The sequence below is a fragment of the Dreissena polymorpha genome, chromosome 1 (assembly GCF_020536995.1).
Source record: "Dreissena polymorpha isolate Duluth1 chromosome 1, UMN_Dpol_1.0, whole genome shotgun sequence".
Lineage (NCBI taxonomy): Eukaryota > Metazoa > Mollusca > Bivalvia > Myida > Dreissenidae > Dreissena > Dreissena polymorpha.
This window is the reverse complement of record NC_068355.1, coordinates 77,659,988-77,686,802: the sequence shown is the minus strand read 5'-3', so window position 1 is coordinate 77,686,802 and position 26,815 is coordinate 77,659,988. Positions and strand designations below refer to the sequence as shown.

Here is a 26,815-nt window from a genome sequence, read left to right as displayed (position 1 = left end):
GTTCAAAGATTCAAAGTAGAGAATTTTCCTTTGAATCAGGAGGTATTGGGTTTAACCCCATGGAGAATTGGGGATTTTTTAAGCAGGGTTAAGTAATAAACCAATCCGTACTTTAATCTATAAAGGTAATAGTCATATATATCATATATGTGTGCTGATGACAATGCATGATGAATAGTTACATAATTTATAAAGTCAGCATTATCTTCTTAAGTGCTTTAAGTTTGCATACTGTAAACATTATTATAAACAATCTGCTACCAAGAACTGCCGTTAATATTTTTGCCCAGCAGTCAGGGAAAGCCAATACAATTTTTTAAATATCACATTTGTTTAAAATTGGTTGTTACTTGTATTTAGATAGCACAGGTAACAATTTTTTTATCTTTCACATAAATCAGTCATACAACATTCCATAACAAAGCTTTAAAAAATCAGTCAAGTATTAAATTGCAAGACGCTATTGATCTGTCAACGGAAATAATCTGAAATTCAATGATTCACATCATTTAAACACAATCAATTGTTAAGAGAAATTTTTTTAAATGCCATCATTTTAATCCATTTCTTCTCCTGAGACATTCAGAAACAGAGTAATGCATCCTAATTACCAGAATTTATTGCAGAAATATCAAACAGTACTGTATGTCACGATTTTCTGATATGTTGGAAGCTTGACAACATTTCTAGCTATATGTTGATACACAAAGTGCTGAAGCTGGAATTAACCAGCCTGATTTTCGATCTTCAGAGCTCTGTCTACAGCTTTTTGAATTTTCATGGTTAATATTCAGCATTGTACACCTATGGTTAGAACATGATAATGCTGACTTATCATTTCTTATCAAATTATATATAAAACAACCTGATAATGATATACTTCAAATAAAAATATTTGAGTAGCTCCCTATGTATCCCCATTTTTTGTAACAAATCAAAATAATTGAAATGACTCGTATAGGTCAGGCAAAGTACATACAGTTTAAATTTTGTTGAAACCCAGTCAACAATTTCTAACAAGACTGTAGATGTATTCAATACAGCAAAACAATGAACAAATATTCAATATGAACAATTAAACCTGTGACTAGAAATTCTGACTACAAGTGAGGACCTCTGGCTACAAGTGAGGGCCTCTGACTACAAGTGAGGATCTCTGACAACAAGTTCTGAGTAAAAGAGAAGAACTCTGACTACAAGTTAGGAGCTCTGACTACAAGTAAGAACCTCTGACTACAAGTGAGGACCTCTGACTAAAAAGTAGGACCTCTGACTACAAGTGATGACCTCTGACTACAAGTGAGGACCTCTGACTACAAGTGAGGACCTCTGATTACAAGTGAAGACCTCTGACTACAAGTGAGGACCTCTGACCACAAGTGAGGACCTCTCACCACAAGTGAGGACCTCTGCTTACAAGTGAAGACATCTGACTACAAGTCAGGACCTCTAACTACAAGTGAGGAGCTCTGACTACAAGTGAGGACCTCTGATCACAAGTGAGGACCTCTGACCACAAGTGAGGACCTCTGATTACAAGTTAAGACCTCTAACTGCAATTGAGTATCTCTGACTACAAGTGAGGACCTCTGATTACAAGTGAAGACCTCTGACTACAAGTGAGGACCTCTGATTACAAGTGAAGACCTCTGACTACAATTATTATTATTATTATTATACCTGATTTGTATAGCGCTCTTTTCACACATAGTTGTGCGTTCAAAAGCGCTTCACATGAAATTACATGACATAATTCAGTATAAAATACAACACAAGCATATAACAAGATGTATAACAATATAGGTAATACACCAAGATTGAAGGAATTTATCTAAAAGTACTAGAATTAAAAATCAATTGATTAAATGAACATTCAATATATAAAACGGACCCTTAAACAGAGCATGATACACTCAGATAGTTGTAAAAGCAAAGACGCAACCCCTACGGTAGCAAAGCGGGTCCTACACAGAGAGCTAAAACATGCTTTCAGACATAGAACGATTCTCCCTGTTAGGTCGAGGACATTGCGCGCCACGCCACCGAAGGAGGCTGTGCCGAGATAAGACCTAAGGTGACATTAATTCCACAGTGTAATGTTAAAAGATTAAGAGAAAAGCAATATGTTCTGACTGGTAAAACATGAAAACAGCTATAAAAAGAATATAACAAGAGCACCGCCTTGCGGGTGCAGACCGCTCATCTATTTTCTTTTGAAAGGTGAAGGGACTCTCATTTTCAATCACAAAGGAGGGAGGAGTGGAGTGAAGAGGGGTGTATAGTGTGGGGTTGTGGACATTTATTACATTATCTTCCAAAAAAGCGAAAAGAAAAAAAAAAAAAAATCGGGGGGGGGGGGGGGGGGGGGGGGGGTTTGGGTGCGATGGTTGGACGGTATTTCAAACATAACCGTTTAAAAAAAAAATGGGGGGGGTTATAGTGTGAGGGTGTGGTGATAATTTGTGAGATGATCTTAAAAAAAAAAAAAAAAAAATAAAAATAAAATAAACAAAAAAAATTGTGGGGGGGGGGTGGGGGGGGTGGGGGTATAGTGTGAGGGTGTGGTGGTCATTTGTGAGATGATCTTAAAAAAAAAAAAAAAAAAAAAATTAGGGGGGGGGGAGGGGGGAGGGGGAGGGGGGGAGGGCACTGGGGATGGTTTGGGTGAAGTCTATTGTGGTATGTCAGGTAAGAGTAGTTTCATCAAAGTATCAATCAAATCTAATCATAAATAAAGAAGTTATGGCAATTTTAGCAAAATTTAATAATTTGACCTTGAGAGTCAAAGTCATTCAAAGGTCAAAGTAAAATTCAAGTTGCCAGGTACAGTAACCTCATGATAGCATGTAAGTATTTGAAGTTTGAAAGCAATAGCCTTGATACTTCGAATGGATCGAAACACAAAATTTAACCATATATTAAAAGTTACTAAGTCAAAAAAGGGCCATAATTCCATAACAATGACAACCAGAGTTATGCAACTTGTCCTTTTACTGTACCCTTATGATAGTTTGTGAGTGTTCCAAGTATGAAAGCAATATCTATGATACTTTAGGGGTAAAGTGGACCAAAACATAAATCTTAACCAAATTTTAAATTTTCTAAGTATAAAGGGCCCATAATTCCGTCCAAATGGCAGTCAGAGCTACATAACTTTGCCTGCACCGTCCCCTTATGATAGTTCATAAATCTTGCAAGTATGAAAGCAATAGCTTTGATACTGTAGGAATAAAGTGGACCTAAACACAAAACTTAATCAAATTTTCAATTTTCTAAGTATAAAAAGGGCACATAATTCTGTCAAAATGCCAGTCAGAGTTACATTACTTTGCCTGCACAGTCCCCTTATGATAGTTAGTAAGTGTTGCAAGTATGAAAGCAATAGCTTTGATGCTTAAGGAATAAAATGGACCTAAACACAAAACTTAACCAAAATTGTCAATTTTCTAAGTATAAAAAGGGCACATAATTCTGTCAAAATGCATGCCAGAGTTATCTAACTTTGCCTGCCCAGTCCCCTCATGATAGTAAGTAAGTGTACCAAGTTTGAATGCAATAGCATTGATACTTACTGAGAAAAGTGGAACTAAACGCAAAACTTAACCAAAATTTTCAATTTTTTAAGTATAAAAAGGGCACATAATTGTGTCAAAATGCACGCCAGAGTTATCTAACTTTGCCTGCCCAGTCCCCTCATGATAGTAAGTAAGTGTACCAAGTTTGAATGCAATAGCATTGATACTTTCTGAGAAAAGTGGACCTAAACGCAAAACTTAACCGGACGCCGACGCCAACGCCGACGCCGACGCCGACGCCAAGGTGATGACAATAGCTCATAATTTTTTTTCAAAAAATAGATGAGCTAAAAATGTGTAATTGGCAGGGAAGGGGTGTCGAGACATGACAGGTGTGTGAGGCAATCCTCAGTCACAAGTTCACATAACTGAGCACACTGCCCCCGGAGATTTACTTCCCGTACACCTCAATGTAATAGTGTGTTTTTAGTGACCTTTTACAAGAACAATATGATTTCGCATCCCTGATTCCACAAGGAAGTGAATTCCAAAGAGTTGGAGCTGCTACTGCGAAGCTGCTGTCACCATAGGAGCCTTTTATATTTAATGGTATTTCTAATATTGTCGATTTGTTTTGTGATATAAGTGATCTTCTTGGTTTATAGATGCTAAGCAAGTTTTTAATGTAAATGGGTGATTGGTCATTGAGTGCTTTGAAAGTATGAGTCATAATCTTATATTTTACACTGTGTTGTACGGGTAGCCAGTGTAGATCTTTGAGAACAGGTGTGGAGAACAAGTGAGGACCTCTGACTACAAGAGAGGACCTCTAACTACAAGTGAGGACCTCTGACCACAAGTGAGGACCTCTGACTACAAGTGAGGACCTCTGACTACAAGTGAGGACCTCTGACTACAAGTAAAGAGTAAACATGAGGACTTCAAGTTATGACCTCTGACTACAAGCTCTGACAATAAGTTCTGCCTAAAAGTGAGGGCCTCTGACATGTAAAGGTCATGCAAAGTACATACAGTTTAAATTTTGTTGAAACCCAGTCAACAATTTCTAACAAGACTGTAGATGTATTCAATACAGCAAAACAATGGACAAATATTCAATATGAACAATTAAACCTGTGACTTGAAATTCTGACTACAAGTGAGGACCTCTGACTACAAGTGAGGGCCTCTGACTACAAGTGAGGATCTCTGACAACAAGTTCTGAGTAAAAGTGAAGAACTCTGACTACAAGTTAGGACCTCTGACTACAAGTGAAGACCTGTGACAACAAGTTCTGAGTAAAAGTGAAGAACTCTGACTACAAGTGAGAACCTCTCACTACAAGTGAGGACCCCTGACTAAAAAGAAGGACCCTGACTACAAGTGATGACCTCTGACTACAAGTGAGGACCTCTGACTACAAGTGAGGACCTCTGACTACAAGTGAAGACCTCTGACTACAAGTGAGGGCCTCTTACTACAAGTGAGGGCCTCTGACTACAAGTGAGGATCTCTGACAACAAGTTCTGAGTAAAAGTGAAGAACTCTGACTACAAGTTAGGACCTCTGACTACAAGTGAAGACCTGTGACAACAAGTTCTGAGTAAAAGTGAAGAACTCTGACTACAAGTGAGAACCTCTCACTACAAGTGAGGACCCCTGACTAAAAAGAAGGACCTCTGACTACAAGTGATGACCTCTGACTACAAGTGAAGACCTCTGACTACAAGTGAGGACCTCTGACTACAAGTGAAGACCTCTGACTACATGTGAGGGCCTCTGACTACAAGTGAGGACCTCTGACAACATTGAACAAGTTCTGACTAAAAGTGATGAACTCTGACTGAAAGTGATGAACTCTGACTTCAAGTGAGGACCTCTGACTACAAGTGAGGACCTCTGACTACAAGTGAGGACCTCTGACTACAAGTGAGGACCTCTGACTACAAGTGAGGACTTCAAGTGAGGACCACTGACTACCAGATAAACTTGAATACAACAAGTCTCCTTAAAGCACTTACAGCAATATCAATCTACTTTCAGTCAGTTATTTACTTTTTTTTCACATTATTTATTTTCCCATCCATTCCTAATCATCAGTTCTGACAGAGCCATAACGCCTTTTGTAGAGCAGGTTTCTTATTACATTTCTCATAAGTTGTAATAAAATATCTGTGCATAGTAACAAAATATCTTTCAACAGGTACAGGAAGATAAATACATGGTAAAATGGTTTAGGGGATTTTTGTTATTTAAAGAACCCATGAAAAGTATACTGTATTAATTTCTACATACATGTACACTGGATAAGAAACTGAAAACTTTCAAAAAAGCAAAATTTATATTGGTCCAAAATGAAGAAACAAAATCTGAAAGACCATGAATTGTGCAGTATTAATGTCCTGAATAATGCAATACAATCCACTCCTAATAAATGCTGATGGTGTTATAAAACTTGAACAAAAATTGCCTGTAGAAGGAAGTTACCATTTATGCTAATAGAAATACTGGTGAAAGGTATAATGCATCAATTAACATTAATTTTTATAGCTACGCTTTGACAATTGAATTGTTGGATCATCTTCATGTAATTATGTTGAAATTTTTAGAGCAGAACAGAAAGTATATTTGCAACTAACAGCATATACATCTCATCATCCTCAACACTCAAAGCAATAATACCAACATAAAAACACATTTTTCTGTTCTATTGAAATGTTTAAATAAACATTGACCAGGATTTTAATAAAATATTTTTTGTCAATATCAACATTGTCATAATAGAACATTCTATCAAAACAATCCAACATTCCAAGGGGCCAGGATGTCATTGGGAGGGGTTGGAGAAATGCTGGTGGTGAGTTAAAATTTATGATGCTTAGTTGCTTGTGGTATAGTTGCCATAATTATATCCTTCAAAATCTGAAAACGTTAACAAAAGTCCATTGGTTATTTCGATCTCAGAGGATTTGAAAGACATATAACTCTTAAACATCTGATTCCAGTCTTCACTTGTAATAGTAATACTCCATCTGTTGTATTGATCCTGCTTTACACCATGAACAAGAAGACCATGACAGGGATTCATTTCCGAAGATTATAAACAAACACTATGTTTTAAGGCCCGACAATCTGCATCTAGGAAAATCAGTTTCTTTAAACAAAATTTCATCCCTGCACAATCAATTTTAGTAACAGAAATAATGATAGTTCTATGTCAATCCTGGCATTTTAATGTAGCAAGTCGTATAAAAGATTTAAATTTATGTCATTTTTCATTCCCTCTAATGCTCCAATGGAACATATCTTCCAGATTCAGCAATTCCGATCACAAGACAAGAAGACATCTTTTCATTATTGTTAAATGCTTGTTTGTCTCAATTCTCCCAATGTCATTGCATTATTAATGGTATGGCCAAGTTGAAACAATTTGCATAGTTTCAAAAAGAATTCATTTTGTCACCATTTTCAGAATGAATACATGGCTTTCTGAATAGGAAAAATCATGTTGACAAAGTTGGGAAATTGGTAGTGTTAGTTAGTTTTGTGTTTATGCTTACAAATCCTTCAAATTGAGAATAAGTGTTTTCAATATCATGTATATAATACAGTACTCATTAAGATTCAATTTATTGAGCCTGATAGCGAGACAAAATTAATGCTGTGATTGATAAAAAAAAGTATTTTAATAATTATGTTTGTAAAACCTTAGTTGGAATTTTAGTTTAATAATTATGTTTGTAAAACCTTAGTTGGAATTTTAGTTTAATAATTATGTTTGTAAAACCTTAGTTGGAATTTTAGTTTAATAATTATGTTTGTAAAACCTTAGTTGGAATTTTAGTTTCATAATTATGTTTGTAAAACCTTAGTTGGAATTTTAGGCTGTCATTTGGGAAAAATATTCACCTTTTTGAGATTGAGATACAAAAACTTTGCATTGTGCAATATCTGATTTTGCAATTTCAGTAAGTTTAAGCGGTATATTGTTATTATGTCTAATAAAATTGAGCCAGTTTCTGGAAAAATGGGCTTATTTAAGGTATCTTTAGTACTGTCCCATATTAACTTGCGCATTCTTTCTGATTTATGTATTTTTTGGCTTGATCTAAACCAAAATCCATTGTCTAGAAATAAAGTGTTATGGCTGGTTAGCCAGTGCAGACTGCAGACTGCACAAGCAAACATAATCCGTGGCTACCCCACGGCCAGAAATTTAGTATGCGGCGGCCGTGTCGAGTGTTCACGCGGTTTATCGCCAAGGCACTCGGCATCGATCCACGCAACGACGCTGAGTCTGTTATAACCTCGCGTACTTTCACGAGGTAATCCACCGCATACATACGCGGCGGATTGAGTGAAATGATATACACCTACATGTACATTTGTGTAGCATAGAAACCTAGATTTATGCTACTTTCATATTTATTATTTTCACGTTTTAATAAGCGTAATTCGCCATAACAAATTATCGTTGAATAAATTACGCAGAATGTTAATGTTTCGTTCGATTCTGAAATGAGCTTTATTAAGTTTGTAATCCGAAACACGCTTCCGAATTTTAATGCTAATGCAACATTAACAAATTCTAGCGTCAAATAAACAGTGCTAAAATATCCTTTGTCTCCATAAAAAGCGTGCGAAAATTATGCAGACATGTACAACGTCGCATGGAAAGTTTGGGTGTATTTTGTGGTGTATAAAAACATGTACATCACGTCAGGCGATTTATGCGTGTTCAAGGGAAAAAAAAACGCCCCGATTGGACGCTATTTCATCACATCTTTAAATAGTAACAAATGCCAAAATGTATTTGATACTTAAGAACAATTGCGAATGTGTGTGTGTCTTTAGCACTTCTATCATAAATATTTACCGGACTTTGCTTTAAAACTGGAATATACGGGATTATCAGGTAATGATTAGCTATATCAACTGTATAATATAAACAAAATGAAACTACTTTATATAAGCATAGTCAAACAATAGTTATAATAAGCTGATAATTAACAAAACAACAAATAAGTGTTGGTTATTGATGTGGCTTAAAACTGCTAATTGTCTCAGCTCAAATATAATAGCAAAAAACAACAAGCAATTATAAATCCTTCAACTGCTGGAGTCTTGACCACTCATATGTGCCAAAACATAATTACGTGACATTTATGTGTGAAATACATACACTACGGGCGGGAAACAAACTAACTTGGCCAGACACATTAAATATGTTTATATGCTTATACATGTTGTCGTAAAAATTAAACCCAAAACAAATATGTTTGTTGAACGTTTAATATAAAGACAATAATCATACGGCGCAATAAACACACACAAAGTAACATAAAGTTATTTAGCCGATTCTAAAAATGACAATGGCAAATGATTATTGGAATTTTATTAAAGTCACTATCACACTCACCAATATATACGGCTACTGTATTATGCTAAAAACATTCGACAACAAGTAGTACCATACGATGGTAAATTACAATAGGAAGACCCTAAAAACAAGAAACATTGATGTAAAAACGTTATATTACAAGCATTCGGCAAGTTTTAAGCATCTTAATATCTAAATATCGTTCCACGATGTAATTTACTTTCGCTTTCGAGTCAGGATCGGATTCATTCGGGTTGCGTTCATTTGCATAATTTATACAAGCCATTTTCGCATTCGCTAAGTTCCAGTTACCCAGAATTCATTTTGATTTCACAAAATGATTATTCATGAGAGCTACGTCATGCTTCCGACGCTTACCGTATCCAATCTCGTGTTCGCCCGTAAATGTTCGGATATTTCACGGGAGATATAAATGGAAATATTTGTTGCCACAAAAAAATAAAAACGAGCATTTTGTATCTCGTTAAATCAATTATACCAGACAACATCTAACGTTGAAAGTTTGCATTTTGCTAAAAGGAACATTGATTTTCTTATGGGTTAGCTTTATTTAACGAAATATTCGATATTTTTGAGCGTGATTGTTACTTTAAACATGCCTCTGATAATGGTATTTTGTTTTTATTAATTTGATTTCTTTTAGTTGCATTGTTTTAAAATAATAATTATTTCTATCCGGATGACAGCAATTTCTTTAGAAACAAAAATTAATGCAATCTCTAAAAACACAACAACAGCATGCTTTTTTAACAACTACTTTATCTATATTGAATCCGCGCACATTAAATTAATTTTGATTTAAAATATAATTATAATTGTTCTTTTAAATTTCTTTGACTAACTAATCATTTAAAAAAGATTTTGATTTGAAGATGCCTATCGACTCGGCGTCATGTCGCGGATCGCGGCTTGCCTCGGCATGTCTCGGCGGACAGATGCGAAACTTCGCAGCGAAATGCGACTTGCCGCCCCATACTGACTCGGATTTAACGGCCGACTCTGCATCGACTCGTTGCACCTTGCCGCTGCGGATCGCAAAATATGTTTGTTCCGCGTTGGCTGTACTGTATGTACTTGTAATGAATGTAATTTTATTTGAAAATCCGGAAAGCAAACAAAGTTAAATTGATCGTTATCTCGTTAAACACGGAGTTTCCTCGGCGTTGCCCAACACCGAGGGCTGCAGCGTCAGCTTATCAATTTGTCGATTGTTAACGTTGGCAGCACCAATCATGCAAACTCCGCGTATCTCAGGATGTTCTTAATCTCCCTCCGTGGGAGTGTCCGCGGAGTAGCGAGGGAAATTGGGGAAAAAGCGTGGACTGTACTGTAATTCACATCACCAAGTAAGGTATAAAATAAGAGAATAATGAAACTCAATGATGTCAAACTTTTTATGTTAAATATCACAATCTTCCTAGACCTTAATCTAATGGGCCAGACATAATAATATTTCAGAAGAAAATAATACGGTGAAAACCTACATTAATTGAAAAATGTATGAACACCCCAGCAAATAGGAGTAAACTTCTGTTTCTTATCTTTTTTATCTTTAGGAATAGCCCCTTGATACTCATTCATATCATTAGACAGTGGTTTTTATTTGGGGAAACATTCACCTCATTCCCTAGTTGAAAAGGTATATTTTCCCCTCTCCCTAATTCCTCTTGAATTTAGTATATAGGTTTTATGAGGGGGAAAATGTCTAAATTTGAAATTGATTGATAAAAAAGATTGATAAAGTTATTGGCATTTTGTACATGTTCACTACTTATCAAATAGAATAATATAATTTAGCATTTTAGCATTAATGTGGCAAACTATAACGATTAATGTTTTGTTTTTATTGTGAAAAAACTGTAACATGTAAAAAAATTTTTTTAGACACATCAGGAAAGACATCTTGGGAACAGCCATAATTCATTTTTCTGTTTTGAAAGTGAAACATGAAGCATTCTTAGAATAAGCTAGAAGGTACACAGTATGCATAATAATCCCATCTTTTCTTGTATGCAGAGGTGACTTATTGAATTAACAAGCCCAAGCCTAAAAACATGATGATCATTTCATGATAAATACAATGTATTGATGACAACTAAATCTGTTGACACAGTTTGTTAAATACTTGAGCTGAACTGTATGGCAGGATTTTAGTTACGCAATTGTTGAACTGGAAGCTAAATTAAAGAGAATTTGTTGACTCACAATACAGCTTTTTCAATGGAAGCAGAATCCTGCCTTCCAATATGCTACACACTGCAAGAAATGAGCAAATTTCTCAGTTTATACCCCTGTTTATTATCTGCAGTGCGTCATTTTGATGCAAATGTTATGAAAAAGCTAAATCCTTCCCAACCATACTATCTACAATCCTCCCCCACCATCTACAATCCTTCCCCACCTCACCATCTACAGTACAGCCCATGCGGAACCAACTTAATCCTCGGTCACGCCACCGCCAGAAGTACTCGGCGGCCGCGTAGTGTGTTCACAGGGCGTATCCCCGAGGCACAAGACATGGATAAGTGCAATGGCGGAATAAATCTGCCGCATATGAACGCAGCTGATCAAGTGAAAAGATATAACAATAGGCATATATTTTTCCGCATTCACTCAAACTGGAAATCTGAAATTCGAAATTCGGCAATCCGGTACAAAAATGGCCACAATCACAGCTTCATTAATTTATCCATCTGTTTGACCGAATTGCTTAGAGGTAAAACAACCTTCTACAGCTAATTGGTGTTAATCTGTTATGTAATGTCAACAAGGGCTGTTTGTAAAACATGCATGCCCCCCTATATGGGCTATAAGTTGTAGTAGCAGCCATTGTGTGAATACGTTTTTTGTCACTGAATACGTTTTTTGTCAATGTGGGTGGTGGTGGTGGTGGTGGTGGTGGTGGTGGTGGTGGTGGTGGTGGTGGTGGTGGTGGTGGTGGTGGTGGTGGTGGTGGTGGTGGTAGCATAAGAAATAGTAGTAGTAGTAGTAGTAGTAGTAGTAGTAGTAGAAGTAGTAGTAGTAGTAGTAGTAGTAGTAGTAGTAGTAGTAGTAGTAGTAGTAGTAGTAGTAGTAGTAGTAGAGTAGTAGTAGAAGTAGTAGTAGTTGTAGTAGTAGTAGTAGAAGTATTATTATTAGTAGTAGTAGTAGTAGTAGTAGTAGTAGTAGTAGTAGTAGTAGTAGTAGTAGTAGTAGTAGTAGTAGTAGTAGTAGTAGTAGTAATAGAGTAGTAGTAGTAGTAGGTGGTGGTGGTGGTAGCAAAAGAAATAGTAGTAGTAGTAGTAGTAGTAGTAGTAGTAGTAGTAGTAGTAGTAGTAGTAGTAGTAGTAGTAGTAGTAGTAGTAGAGTAGTAGTAGTAGTAGTAGTAGTAGCAGTAGTAGAAGTAGTAGTAGTAGTAGTAGTAGTAGTAGTAGTAGTAGTAGTAGTAGTAGTAGTAGTAGTAGTAGTAGTAGTAGTAGTAGTAGTAGTAGTAGTAGTAGTAGTAGTAGTAGTAGTAGTAGTAGTAGTAGTAGTAGTAGTAGTAGTAGTAGTAGTAGTAGTAGTAGTAGTAGTAGTAGTAGTAGTAGTAGTAGTAGTAGTAGTAGTAGTAGAAGAAGTAGTAGTAGTGGTAGTAGCAGCAGCAGCAGCAGCAGCAGTAGTAGCAGTAGTAGTAGTAGTAGTAGTAGTAGTAGTAGTAGCAGTAGTAGTAGTAGTAGTAGTATGCATTACAAAAATGCAGTTAGCCTTACATTTGGTAAAATTTAAATATATTACAAAGGAGGCAAATCTGTAACAATAAATTTATAAACTTATTGCATTTGTTTCCCCTGTAGTGTATTACCTCCCCTGTCCTGCTTATATTTATATTAATCAACAAAATTAAACATTAACACAATATTTAATATACAAAATATACAAAAAATCTCATATTCTGATAATATTTTTACTGATCCACTGTATTTTACTAAAAGGATGATGTTTCATTGGACTGATAATTATAGATTTAGGATTACAGACCAGTTGCTTCAGTAATATTGTTCAGAGTGTGCCCTGTTGGCCGCGTATGCATTCTAAAATTATCATTCAAAAAACCATTTTACTATTTCGAGTCACCGTGACCTTGACCTTTGACCTAGTGACCTCAAAATCAATAGGGGTCATCTGCTAGTCATGATCAATGTACCTATGAAGTTTCATGATCCTAGGCACAAGTGTTCTTGAGTTATCGTCTGACAACCACCTGGTGGACGGACCGACAGACAGACCGACCGACCGACAGACCGACATGAGCAAAGCAATATACCGCCTCTTCTTCGAAGGGGGGCATAATAAAGGTGTGATAACTCGCGAGTCAGTGTTTATTACATGTATTCCCTATCAGAGCAGTATGTGATGAACAAAAATACATGAAATAATCCAGACGATTCATTAACATGCTAACGCAGCGAAACTGTAAACAGATATTCACTTTCGCTTTTACATGTTATCAGAAAGTCCCCAGGGCAAAGTTTTTTTACTGCTATGAAGCAATAAAACATTTCTATGTACATGATCCTATTGCATTCAACATGGCAACAAGACAAAACCTTAATTTGTTGTAGAAATAGGTTGCTATCATACTGTTTGGGATTCTAATCTAAAGTTGTGTAATCTTTCAATCTTTCAACCACTTATCACACACACAGAAAGTATCATAATTCTCAATGAGTGTTTACAGATATTTTGAATTCTTACACACAACTCAAGCAAAGCAGTATGAAAACAAATCTTTTTGCCAATGAATTTCAATAAAACAGAACAAAAGTAAGCTTATGTAACAGTCTTAACCAATCTTAAGCCAACAAGAGCACCGCATAACGGGTGCCACACTCGGCTGCGAAAGCTTGTCAGAATTTTTTTTTAGAGGTCACAGTGACCTTATTGACCTAGTGACCCAAAAATGGGTGTGGACATGTAGAACTCATCAAGGTGCATCTACATATGAAGTTTCAAAGTTGTAGGTGGAAGGACTTTGATTTTAGAGCCAATGTTAAAAACCTTAACAAACCTTGACACGGATGGCGTACACGACAAGCTGGCTTTGACAATACCTCGGGTTTTCTCCGAAAACAGCTGAGCTAATAAAATTATATATCCATATATGACATAAACAGAATACTAATTCATGTCTCTTTAAACAGTCTTTGCCAAGCTTTATAACACTTAAAATACAAACAGAACAGGATTTAATTTGTGTCTCTTTAACAATTAGTAGTACTGTTAAATCATTGCATCCATGGCTGACAACTCAAACAAAACAGTTGTCATTTGTCTCCTCAAACAACTTTGCCAGGTTTTATATCACTTCAAGGCAAACAAAACACCTTTCCGATTTAAAAATTATTTAACTGACAGCTATTGTTTAGTTTTCTGTTTAAGTCGCAATTAAAAATTGCATTATTACGTACAAACCATACCTCATCATAGAACTTCAACTGTGGAACAGGCTCGTCACATTGTTCTTCGCAGTACTGCTTGAAAAGTAAATAACCTGAAAACAGATACACAAGCAGCATACAAATTATGAATACATAAGTTGCCTTCTGTGAAAACTGAGCTTAATTCATGTCTGTAAGTGTTGTCAAAGATTAGCCTGTGCATTCCACACAGGCTTATCAGTCTACATTTTCTGCTTTTATTGATTTTTTTGTTTAAAGGAACTCCTTCAAATGAAAATCCAGTTCAACAGGAGTGTGTGGTCCCAAATTAGCCTGTACATTACACTGTATGAAATTTTTCATTTTAACTCTTTCAGTGCGGGAACCGAATTTCGAAGGCCTTTGCAAAAAGTTAGGATCCAGATGAGACGCCACAGAACGTGGTGTCTCATCAGGATCCAAACTGTTACTATTTGGATAGTATTCTTTGAAAAAAAATCGAAGAAAATACTAATTTTAGAAATTCAGCAGACGACATTTTAGCAGAAGACAAATTTCCCAGCATACAAAGGGTTAAGAAAATCTGTTTTGAAGGAAAATCCAGTTGAAGAGGAGGAAGGTGTTATCACTGATATAACTGGCTCAAATCATTTTACTGCCCAACATCATAACTTGACTGTGATGACGCTGGGTCCAATGGAGATTGTTGTGGCAATGCTGTCCCATGTGACACGTCAATACTTGCACAAGCAATAGTGGACTTAGTACACAAGGTGCAGGATCACGTGACTTTGTGGGGTTCATAATTACACATCAATGGATGTAAACACATCAGTAAGGGCAGCTTTTTTCCTCAAAAAACTTTGAAAAAGTTTTTAAAACAATTTTTCGTAAGAATTTCAACTAGTGCATAAGACAGTTTTTTATGTCGCTTATAGCAGTGTGAAGTTCATAAGAATTACTTTAATTAATAAGCTAGTGTTCTTGGCCAAAAATTTTAACACATTAATTTTCCGCATGATATATTCTTAACTTAATGTATTTGTACACTTCAGCCACTATCTCCCACAAACCAGTGACAGGAAGCAAAATAGCTAAATTTAAGAAGTCTTGAAATCTGGAAAGGTGCAATTATGTACAGAAAACTTAGAAATAATGTCTCAATCCTGCACCATTTCATGACTACCAAAAGTGGTATCTCCATTAATTATTTAAGATTCATCAGCATCTACTCAAGAAAAGTTGAAGAGAGAAATTCACATTAGATAACAATCAGCAGCATACTTTCTAGCAAAAGCAACCCAACTGCACATAACATGGGTGGGATTGTAAGTTGATGAAAATCTCTGTAAATTACCCTGGCTCACATTCAGTAGCTACAGGGGTTAAAATGAATTACTGGGGTTAAAGCAATTCAAACACCTTTATATGAATTACAACAGTGACTGGGGTTAAAGCAATTCAAACACCTCTATATGAATTACAATAGTGACTGGGGTTAAAGCAATTCAAACACCTCTATATGAATTACAACAGTGACTGGGGTTAAAAAAATTCAAACACCTCTTTATGAATTACAATAGTGACTGGGGTTAAAGCAATTCAAACACCTCTATATGAATTACAATAGAGACTGTGGTTAAAGCAATTCAAACACCTCTATATGAATTACAATAGTGACTGTGGTTAAAGCAATTCAAAAACCTCTATATGAATTACACTAGAGACTGGGGTTAAAGCAATTCAAACACCTCTATATGAATTACAATAGAGACTGTGGTTAAAGCAATTCAAAAACCTCTATATGAATTACAATAGTGACTGTGGTTAAAGCAATTCAAACACCTCTATATGAATTACAATAGAGACTGTGGTTAAAGCAATTCAAACACCTCTATATGAATTACAATAGAGACTGGGGTTAAAGCAATTCAAACACCTCTATATGAATTACAATAGAGACTGTGGTTAAAGCAATTCAAACACCTCTATATGAATTACAATAGTGACTGTGGTTAAAGCAATTCAAACACCTCTATATGAATTACAATAGAGACTGTGGTTAAAGCAATTCAAACACCTCTATATGAATTACAATAGTGACTGTGGTTAAAGCAATTCAAACACCTCTATATGAATTACAATTGTGACTGGGGTTAAAGCAATTCAAACACCTCTATATAAATTACAATAGTGACTGGGGTTTAAGCAATTCAAACACCTCTTTATGAATTACAATAGTGACTGGGGTTAAAGCAATTCAAACACCTCTATATGAATTACAATAGTGACTGGGGTTAAAGCAATTCAAACAACTCTATTGTAATTACAATAGTGACTGGGGTTAAAGCAAATTCAAAAACCTCTCTATGAATTACAATAGTGACTGGGGTTAAAGCAATTCAAACACCTCTATATAAGTTACAATAGTGACTGGGGTTAAAGCAAATTCAAATACCTCTTTATGAATTACAATATAGACTTGAGTTAAAGCATTTCAAACACCTCTTTATGAATTACAATAGTTACTGGGGTTAAAGCATTTCAAACACCTCTTTATGAATTACAATAGTGACTGGTGTCAAAGCATTTCAAACAACTCTTTATGAATTACAATAGTGACTGGGGTAAAAGCAATTGTAATTAGTATTAAAATAAGTATTTCGACAGTCAGGATTTTTATTGGCCCAATTTTATAGACGAAATTCCATTAAATTCCCAATCGCAAAAAGTATATTTTTTTCCCAAAATTGGCTAAAAAAAATCCCAATCGGGAAAAAACACTAATGATATCTGCTGTTTTGCTTTTTAACAAAGCGTAGTCCGATCCGGTCTCGTACAGGTTTTAGACTATACCTCGATTTGGATAATGTTTGCATTATTTGTGTGCCGGAAATTCTCCGTGTTGATCAGGCGCTCATTATATTTGCAATTAAATTCAAGCGTTTTGTGATTCGGCTGAATGGGCAACAAAGATGTCACACAATTCGAAAGTAAAGTACATGAAAAAGATTCCTTAGCAAAAACCTGGCAGCTAAACGAAAACTGTTGATTTTTAAAGCAAGCGTCATTAAATAAACAGACATCGTCAACAAGTACGAGTCCTCCGATTGCAACTCCTTCCATTGTTAACTAGAGCTTTGTCACAGACGTGACGAATATCCCCACATTCCGCATTGACACAGAATATTTTGCATGTTGTCTGCACAAAAAACAGCAAACAGCATGCTCAATGTATAAAAAACGCTCTTAGTGACCCCGTGACCTTGTTTTTGAACCGTCATGGCCCATGTTTGAACTTGATCTACAAATCATATAGATACAACTTCTGACCAAGTGTGGTGAAGATCGGATGAAAACTACTTGAATTAGAGAACGGACACCATGCTGAATGTGTAAAACGCACTCAGTGACCTCGTGACCTAGTTTTTTACTTGCCATGACCCATGTTCGAACTTGGCCTAGACATCATCTACAGTACCGCCAAAGCGGAACAAACGTATTTCGCGATCTGCGGCGGCAAGGCGAAACGAGTTGATGCCGCGTCAGTCGTTGAAGCCGCGTCAGTATGCGGCGGCAAGTCGCATTTCGCCGCGAAACTTCGCATCTGTCCGCCGAGGCATGCCGCTATCCGCGACATGATGCCGAGTCGATGCGCATCATGAAATAAAAAATCTTTTTAAAATAATTAGTTACATGTAGTTAACAAATTTTGAAAGAACAATTATAATAATAATTAAAATCATAATAAATTTATTGTGCGCGGATTGTATTAGCATATACATGTAAGCATAGTTAATGTGTCTTTAAAATTAAGTTTGTTTCCCGCCCGTAATGTATGTATTTCACACATAAACAAGGTCACGTAATTATGTTTTCGCACATACAAGTGGTCAAGGCTCCAGCATATGGTGGATTTATAAATTAATTCATGTTGATTTTGCTATTAAATTTAAGCTGAGAAAATTAGCAGTTTGATGCCACATCAATAATCAAGACGGTGACGACGTATTTGTTGTTTTGTTAATTATCAGCTTATTATAACTTTTGTTTGAATATGCGTATATAAACACGTTTTATTTTGTTCATATTATACAGTTAATATTGCTACTAATTTACCAGATAATCCCGTATATTCCAGTTTTAAAGCAAATGCTGGTAAATATTTACGATACACAAACATTCTCGATATTTCCTTAAGTATCAAATACATTTTGGCATTTGTTACTATTTATAGAGATGATGAAATAACGTCTAATCGGGGCGTTTTTTTCAACTGAACACGCGATTTACGCCTGATGTGATGTTCATGTATTTATACAACACAAAATACACCCAAACTTTCCAAACGACGTTCTACATGTCTGCATAATTTTCGCGCGCTTTTTATGAAACAAAGGATATTTTAGCACTGTTTATTTGACGCTAGAATTTGTCAAAGGTCGCGTTAGCATTAAAATTTGGAAGTGTGTTTCGGATTACATATTAAATAATGATAATCGAACGAAACATTAACAGTTGCGCGTAATTAATTATACGCTACACATGCATGTATGTACATGTAGGTGGATATCTTTTCACTCGATCCGCGGCGGCGGATTTACTCCGCGAAAGTACGCGAGGTTAACACAGACTCGGCGTCGTTGCGCAGATCGATGCCGAGTGCCACGGCGATACGCCGCGTGAACACACGATTCGGCCAGCCGCGTACTAATAATCTGGCCGTGGCATAGCCGCGGATTATGTTTGTGCCGCTTTAGCTGTACTGTAGATACAACTTCTGACCAAGTTTGGTGAAGCTCGGATGAAAACAACTTGAATTAGAAAGCGGACACCATTTTTTAAACCTAAACGCAGATTTCGAAACCTTAATGCGGACCCTAAGTTCAAGGTCAAGGTCACAGGGGTAAACAAAAATGTGTGTGTATGGAAAGGCCTTGTCCATATACACATGCATACCAAATATGAAGGTTATATCTCAAGGGACATAGAAGTAATGAGCATTTTTGGTAACCTGAACGCAGATTTTGAAACCTAACGCGGACCCTTAGTTCAAGGTCAAGGTCACAGGGGTAAAAAAATGTGTGGTATGAGAAACCTAAACACAAAGTGTGACGGAAGGACAGACGGATGGACGGTCCTGATCACTATTATGCTCTCCTTCAGGGGCATAAAAAATAAGTAAAAATCTCTGACCCGGGCCCACCTCAACCCCATAACTTTTGAACCAGGAGTCAGATCAGAATTTCAAATAGTGCACTGTCGCACATATGCTCATAGCTACCATGATGAGTGTAAGTTTCAAGGTTCTTGTGCTAATAGTGTAGGAGGAGATAGTGGCCAGGACGGACAGATGGCGAAGATAACCACATAATAAATTTCAAAATCTAAACGCAGACCCTAAGTTCAAGGTCAAGGTAGGGGTCAACAATTTTATGTGCATGGAAAGGTCTTGTCCAGATACACATGGGTACCAAATATGAAAGCAATATCTGAAGGGACACAGACGTTATGATTTTTTTTTTGAATCGCGGCTAAGCAGATTTTGAAACCTGAACACGGACCTCTAGTTAAAAAATTTCATGCGCATGGAAAGGTGTTGTCAAGATACACATGCGTACCAAATATGAAAGCAATATCTAAAGGGACACAGTAGGTATGAGCCTTTTTCAAACACGGTCCCAGATTTCGAAACCTGAACACTGACCTAAAGTTCAAGGTCAAGGTCACAAGGGTAAAAAATTGTTTGCGCATCATGGAAAGGTGTTGTCTAGATACACATGCATACCAAATATGACAGCAATATCTGAAGGGACACAGTAGTTATGAGCATTATTTGAATCGCTGTTGCAGGATAATCTCTGACCCTACCCCACCCCAACCCCAATAACTTTTGACTCAGGGGTCAGATCAAAATTCCAAAATAGGGCACCATCGCACATATGCTCATAGCTACCATGTGTGTAAGTTTCTAGATTCTAGTGCTTATAGTTTAGGAGGAGATAGTGGCCAGGACGAACAGACAAACGGCGGGGATAACCACATAATCCCCACTTTTTATCAGAAAAGCGTGGGGATAATAAGTTAACTTTTTTCAGGATGTAAAGCTCATTGAAAAGGAAAATTGCTTTATTATCCCCACGTTTTTTGGAAAAAAAGTGGGGATATTGTGGTGATGTGCGTCTGTCTGTCCGTCCTGGCCACCTGCTCCTCCTACACTATTAGCACTAGAACCTTGCAACTTACAGACATGGTAGCTATGAGCATATGTGCGACGGTGACAGTGACGGAATTTTTATCTGACCCCTGGGTCAAAAGTTATGGGGGTTGGGGCGGGGCCGGGTCAGAGATTTTCACTCATTATTTTATATTAACTTTTCCATTTCTGCACCGATTTACTTCAAATTGATACTGAGCATCTCTTATGACAATACGGTCAATCTCAACTATGCATGGACCCATTACCAACCCTTGGGCGCCCCGGCCACATAGGCCACGCCCACCCAAAATTGCCTTTTACTATAATTTCTTCATTTCTACACCTATTCACTTCAAATTGATACTGAACCTCTCTTGCGACAATACGGTCAATCTCAACTATGCATGGCCCCATTACCAACCCTGGGGCGCGCCTGGGTCAAACATGCGGCGTCGGGATACGCGTCGGCCTCTGCCGCACCATTTCTAGTTTTTTATTTCTTTCATGGAGATTATTTGATAACTATAAGTTTTTATGAACAAGGGCTGTTTGTAAAACATGCATGCCCCCCATATGGGCTGTCAGTTGTAGTGGCAGCCATTGTGTGAATATGTTTTTTGTCACTGTGACCTTGACCTTTGACCTAGTGACCTGAAAATCAATAGGGGGTCATCTGCCAGTCATGATCAATGTACGTATGAAGTTTCATGATCCTAGGCGTAAGCTTTCTTGAGTTATCAACCGGAAACCATGTTACTGTGTCAAGTCACCGTGACCTTTGACCTAGTGACCTGAAAATCAATAGGTCATCTGCAGTGCTTCCGTTAGCTTTTAAAAGTTGGAAGTCCTGACTTCCAAGCCTAAAATTTTGGACGTCCCAGACATAAATTTTGAAGTCCCACTTTTATTTCAGAAGTTTAATATAGGTACATGTTCCAACTCTATCCATTACCCCGATAATCCAGTATTATTACGATTTCTATTTTCAAAACTAAAATACGGCCAATATTGACGTCCGCCATTTTACACAAGTGAATATAACAAGAGGGCCATGATGGCCCTGAATCGCTCACCTGACTCATTAAGATCAGATGAAAACTATGACCTCTATTGTCTACACAATGTTTTTCTATGACTAGTTCCTGACTCTAGATGACCCAAATACAATCCCAATCCAGATTTCATCAAAATAAACATTCTGACCACAGTTCATAAATATTGGATGAAAACTGTGACCTCTATTGTCAACACAAGGTTTTTCAATTTTTTGACCTAGATTTTTACCCCAGATGACCCAAATACAATCCCACCCAGATTTCATCAAGAATTCTGACCAAATTTCATAAAGGTTGGATGAAAACTGTGATCTCTAATGTCTACACAAGGTTTTTCTATTATTTGACCTAGTGACCTAGTTTTTGACCCCAGATGACCCAAATAAAATCCCAACCCAGATTTCATCAAGATAAACATTCTGACCAAATTTCATAAAGATTGGATGAAAACTGTGACCTCTATTGTCTACAGAAGGTTGTTCTATTATTTGACCTAGTGACCTTGTTTTTGACCCCAGATAACCCAAATACAATCCCAAACCGGATTTCATCAAGATAAACATTTTGACCAAATTTCATCAAGATTGGATGCAAACTGTGACCTCTACTGTCTACACAAACAAATTGTTGACGGACGGATGCACGGACACACGCAGGCACACACAACGGACGCCGGACATCACACGATCACATAAGCTCACCGTGTCACTTCATGACAGGTGACCTAAAAATATGTGTCGGAGATAAACATGAACAGTTGTGGTTGAAATCCCATAGAAACAAGGGCTGTTTGTAAAACATGCATGCCCCCCTATATGGGCTATAAGTTGTAGTAGCAGCCATTGTGTGAATACGTTTTTTGTCACTGTGAATGGTGGTGGTGGTGGTAGTAGTAGTAGTAGTAGTAGTAGTAGTAGTAGTAGTAGAAGTAGTAGTAGTAGTAGAAGTAGTAGTAGAAGTAGTAGTAGTAGTAGTAGTAGTAGTAGTAGTAGTAGTAGTAGTAGTAGTAGTAGTAGTAGTGGTAGTAGTAGTAGTAGTAGTAGTAGTGGTAAAAGTAGTAGTAGTAGTGGCAGTAGTAGTAGAAGTAGTAATAGTAGACGTGGTGGTGGTGGTGGTGGTGGTGGTGGTGGTGGTAGTAGTACTAGTAGTAGTAGTAGTAGTAGTAGTAGTAGTAGTAGTAGTAGTAGTAGTAGTAGTAGTAGTAGTAGTAGTAGTAGTAGTAGAAGTAGTAGTGTAGTAGTAGTAGTAGTAGAAGTAGTAGTAGTAGTAGTAGTAGTAGTAGTAGTAGTAGTAGTAGTAGTAGTAGTAGTAGTAGCAGTAGCAGTAGCAGTAGCAGTAGCAGCATTACAAGACCAATACTTAAGAATGATCAAATGGGAAAAGGTAACATAGCACTGGCAGTAAATATGGGGCTCATTTACAAGTCAGATTTGGAATCTCTGCTGTAAAATGAGATTTTGAATGAATTAAAGGGAGGCAAATCTGTAATAAAAAGAACATGCATAAACCAGTAGTTGTTTCCCTTGTTTGAACCATGCTAAATCCTTACAAGTTTGGAAAGAATTGGATGAAAAATTTGGACTTTATTGCATAAACACCATTTTCTCAATTCAAGGGGAGGATATTCTGTACTTCATGGACCAATAATGCTCATTTTTTGTAGGGTTTGTGTCCTCATTGATATAAAGACACTGTGCAAATTTGGAAAGGATCGGACAAAAAATGTGGAAGATTTTTGAAAGTTTTCACAAAATAGGCAAAAACGAATAAACATGCAAAGTTCAACGAGCTCCTGCGGCCATGTTTTTTGACGAATCAAATTTCTTTGAACAACTTTTTCAGGGGAGCCCTCAAAGGTCATCCCTGTGAAATTTTTTGAAAATCTGATGAGCGGTTTCTGACAAGAAGATTTTTTAAGGTTTTTACCATATATGGTCATGGCAGCCATCTTGGTTATGTGATCAAATTTTTTTTAACAATTCTTTTGTCCCATGACCTAGGGATGCTCCACATGAAATTTAGTTGAAATTGGCTCAATGGTTTAGTAGAAGAAGATGTTTACAAATTGTTTACAGACGGACGGACGGACGGACGCCGGACGCTGAGTGATCACAATAGCTCACCTCGAGCTATCGCTCAGGTGAGCTAAAAATTTAATTGTGGGATGGGGGAATTCCCATTGAACATGCGTAAATCACGTGACGCGATTTGAGCGCTAAGAGCACTGTTCATATTTAGTAATGACGACAAATCAACGACTGAATTAAAAATGTTACATGTACCTCCTTTCAGAAAAGTTTGGCTAAGTGAAAGGGAATTTCGGTGAATAAAAACGCGTCTTTATTTAAATTTTACTGTGTACACTTCATTCCAAATCGCAATATAACTTGTCAGGTCATTAATGCACGTAGACTAATATACAGTACAGCCAACGCGGCACAAACATAATCCGCGACTACGCCACGGCCAGATTATTAGTACGCGGCGGCCGAATCGTGTGTTCACGCGGCGTATCGCCGTGGCACTCGGCATTGATCCGCGCAACAACGCAGAGTCTGTATTAACCTCGCGTACTTTCGCGGAGTAAATCCTCCGCATACCTACGCGGCGGATCGAGTGAAAAGATGTCCACCTACATGTACATTAATGTATGTGTAGCGTAGAATTAATTACGCGCAACTGTTAATGTTTCGTTCGATTATCATTCTATAATTTGTAATCCAAAGCACACTTCCGAATTTAAATGCTAACGCGACCTTTGACAAATTCTAGCTTCAAATAAACAGTGCTAAAATATCCTTTGTTTCATAAAAAGCGCGCGAAAATTATGCAGACATGTAGAACGTCGCTTGGAAAGTTTGGGTGTATTTTGTGTTGTATAAATACATGAACATCACGTCAGGCGTAAATCGCGTGTTCAGTGGAAAAAACGCCCCTATTAGACATTATTTCATCATCTCTATTAATAGTAACTAATGCCAAAATGTATTTGATACTTAAGGAAATATCGAGAATGTTTGTGTATCGTAAATATTTACCAGCATTTGCTTTAAAACTGGAATATACGGGATTATCGGGTAATTAGAAGCGATATTAACTGTATAATATGAACAAAATAAAACGTGTTTATATACGCATATTCAAACAATAGTTATAATAAGCTGATAATTAACAAAACAACAAATACGTCGTCACCGTCTTGATTATTGATGTGTCTTCAAACTGCTAATTTTCCAGCTTAAATATAAAAGCAAAATCAACATGCAATTAATTTATAAATCCACCATATGCTGGAGCCTTGACCACTTGTATGTGCAAAAACATAATTACGTGACTTGTTTATGTGTGAAATACATACACTATGGGCGGGAAACAAACTTAATTGGAAAGACACATTAACTATGCTTTCACGTATATGCTATTACAATCTGTGCACAATAAATTTATTATGATTTTAATTATTATTATAATTGTTCTCTCAAAATTTGTTAACTACATGTAACTAATAATTTTAAAAAGATCTTTTATTTCATGATGTGCATCGACTCAGCATCATGTTGCGGATGGCGGCATGCCTCGGCGGACAGATGCGAAGTTTCGCTGCGAAATGCGACTTGCCGCCGATACTGACGCGGCTTCAACGACTGACGCGGCATCAACTCGTTTCGCCTTGCCGCCGCGGATCGCGAAATACGTTTGTTCCGCTTTGGCTGTACTGTATATGCATAGTTTGGCAATCTCAAACACGTTATTTAACTATTTATTGCATTATGTGTTACGGCCATTGATATAACAAAATACATTATTCAATTTTAGTATTTTCAAATGCGTAAAATTAAACGTGTTATCTCAAATCATTTCCAGATTTTATAATTCACGGAAAGTTAAGAAAATTCTAGCAACAATTAAACATTTTTCGTGTATTTCGTGTTCAAATGGAAATCATGCGAAAATTAGACTTCATGTACAACATCACGTCATTCTTCCTCGGGGAAAGCGTGGACTTAAATATTTTAATGCTGAATAAAAACTTTGTGATATTATTGTATACAGCTTCATGTGGGGTTGGCGTGTATTCGGCTGCCTGAGCCCTGATTGGCTGATGCGCTTACCAAGAAGAATTTGATTGACAGCTGGAAAAATCAATATTGGCCACTCGCTGAGAATTTCATTGAAAACAGTACCTCTTAGGCGGAGTTAACGGTCTGAATAACCCGATTTACTGTTGACAGTTGTAAGTGCTGTGTATTAGTAAATAGAGTACATGCAGATTATCGGACGTCCAAGGAACTTCCACCATTTGCATAATGAGCGAACGGGTGCAAGTGAAGGAGTTTATTATCACTTATCTGTTAAACTGGCCCCTTTAGTGGCCATGGCTATCGACTCCAATTCGCACATGTGTTATACATGCAGATACGCCTCTTTTTAAAGATTCTTTAGATCTCGGTTTCGATTTAAATATTTGCAGACCAGCGGACCACCTACCCCAACCCCCCTCCCCCCAACTTTCTCATCAGTTCTGGACGAATTGAGAGATCGACCTCTGGGGCTTAAAAAAAAAACGAACACTTTAAGCCATGACCTAGTGACCTAATTTTTGACCCAGCATGACCCAGTTTTTAACTCGACCAAGGTATCATTGGGACAGAGCTTCTGACCAAGTTTCATGAAGATTGGAAAAGAAATGTGGCCTCTAAATTGTTTACAAGGTTTCTCTATAGCCAAATAAGGAAAACTGCCCTGCCCACTGGGGGCCATGTTTTTCAAAAGGCCGAAATCACTTTTTAACTCATCCAACATATCATTAAGACAAACATTTTGACAAAGTAACATGAAGATTGGGCATGAAATGTGACTTCTACAGTGTTTACAAGGTTTTTCTTTTTTTTGACCTAGTGACCTAGTTTTTGACCCGGCATGACCCAGATTCCAAGAAGACCAAGGTATCATTGGGACAAAGCTTCTGACCAAGTTTCATGAAGATCGGACAAGAAATGTGGCCTCTAGAGTGTTTACAAACAAATGTAGAGACGGACGCACAGATGACGGCCAAAGACTGATCACAAAAGCTCACCTGAGCAATCAGGTGAGCTAAAAAATTATGGGTGGGTGCAAATCCCTTGATGTACATTTTACATTTTTTCTCCTCTTGGTAGTGAAGCTTCCCATAAAGTTTCATTGAATTCCGGACATAAGTTGCTGAGAATTAGCCTGGACAAAAAGTGTGCACGGACGGACGGACAGA

At 37.1% G+C, this 26,815-nt stretch overlaps 1 protein-coding gene across 4 annotated transcripts in view; it reads right to left on the bottom strand.

Annotated features, from left to right (window-relative positions):
• The window catches only part of LOC127836523 (beta-adrenergic receptor kinase 2-like), a 417,424-nt gene that overhangs the window by 364,668 nt on the left and 25,941 nt on the right, over positions 1–26,815 (bottom strand). For all 4 annotated transcript variants that reach the window (XR_008028815.1, XR_008028811.1, XM_052363173.1 and 1 more), the window contains exon 3: positions 14,353–14,426. Coding sequence is in view for 2 of the 4 variants with exons in the window: in XM_052363173.1 (XP_052219133.1) it covers positions 14,353–14,426 (74 nt within the window). In the remaining 2 variants the exon portion in view is untranslated. The remainder of the gene's footprint in view (positions 1–14,352; positions 14,427–26,815) is intronic.